The sequence below is a fragment of the Lipotes vexillifer genome, unplaced genomic scaffold, assembly GCF_000442215.2.
Source record: "Lipotes vexillifer unplaced genomic scaffold, Lipotes_vexillifer_v1.1 scaffold1011, whole genome shotgun sequence".
Classification (NCBI taxonomy): domain Eukaryota; kingdom Metazoa; phylum Chordata; class Mammalia; order Artiodactyla; family Lipotidae; genus Lipotes; species Lipotes vexillifer.
Window position 1 is genome coordinate 903,982 of NW_006787698.1, and position 1,277 is coordinate 905,258.

Genomic DNA, 1,277 nt, shown 5'->3' on the forward strand with positions numbered 1-1,277 from the left:
GAGATGCTTTTTTAAGCACATAAAAGAGAATCCAGCAGAAGCAGTGGGTTAATCCACTTAAGAGATTGTCAACTAGCTTAAAACTTCACGCCTTCCCTGCAAATCGAAGGGAATTTTTTTTAAGTTAATTTATGGAAATGATCTTACATGTAATTTTTAAACAGCAGAAGTGTGTCTTTTTCAAATCAGTAAAAATAATAGAGTTTCAAAGTAAGAAGGGACCCCAGAGAGCGATTAGTTTAACGGTCTCATGGACAGTCTGATGGGTCACTGGAGCGGCCACAGTTCCCATTATACAATCAGACCCTTGCTGGCGTTGCTGGGAGGGAATTTCGTAGATGTGACAGAGGCTCATCCTGAGCTGACTTTAAGTAAAAGAGATTATCCTCGGGGACACGGGTGGGCCTGATTCAATCAGGGGGAGGGCCTTCAGGGCAGAGCTGAGGCTTCCCTGGAGGAAACCCCCAAAGCCAGGCTCCCACAGTGGAAGCCGATTCCTGGCAGTGAATCTCTCAATGCCTGCCTCCTACTGGTTCTGCTTCTTGGACTGATAAGGTGATTTTCAAACTCTTTCTGACCCAGATGAAGAAGCAGGGGTGGGCTCTGCAGAGTGGCTGGGCTCTGGAGGGGCCGTGGGGGTCAGGAGTGCAGCAGAAGGTGCTGGCTGGCCTGTGAACCACAGGTCACTGGAGCCAAGGGGCGTGGGGCCCTCCCGACACCAATGAGCTGCCCACCTGCCCCCTGGGCCAACTTCCGCCCTCGCTGCCCCTGTCCCAGGGCTGAGCCCCCTTGTCCCTGACTTCCTGTTGGCTTTGCCAGCAGGGGGCACTGGTGGGAGGCCGGCGGGCCTTACAGGAGGGAGGCCAGGTGTCTCTGGGGGTCAGCCGGGTTCCCCTCTGGGCACCATAACCCTGGCCCCCCGCGCCACCAGGCCTCCCTCTAAGGGCTTGGTGTCCATCTCCTCATTCCCCCCCCTACCCCCCCGGGGTCTCCAAGTTGCAGTCCATGGTGGCCCAGCCAGGCGGCCACCCCATGTGCAGGTGACACTCACGTAGGCCATGCCGTACTCGATCTCAGCACCCCGCACCTCCACCTTGAACTGCGTAAAGTACAAGTAGGACTTGCCCTGGGGCCTGCGAAGAAAGGTCGGGTGACAGGGTCAGCCCAGGGCTGCGTGCCCCCTCCCGCCCCCGCTCTCCAAGATGGGATCTGCTGCCAGGCATTTCTGGGAAGGACGGGTGGGGCGCCCTCAATATGATCCACTCTTTCCTCTTTGC

At 56.6% G+C, this 1,277-nt stretch overlaps 1 protein-coding gene across 1 annotated transcript in view; it reads right to left on the reverse strand.

Annotated features, from left to right (window-relative positions):
- MYDGF (myeloid derived growth factor) overlaps nucleotides 1-1,277 on the reverse strand; it is a gene marked incomplete at its 5' end in the record, with an annotated part of 12,345 nt that overhangs the window by 1,642 nt on the left and 9,426 nt on the right. The window contains one exon of the mRNA XM_007460727.1: nucleotides 1,052-1,133. Within this exon, the coding sequence (XP_007460789.1) occupies nucleotides 1,052-1,133 (82 nt within the window). The remainder of the gene's footprint in view (nucleotides 1-1,051; nucleotides 1,134-1,277) is intronic.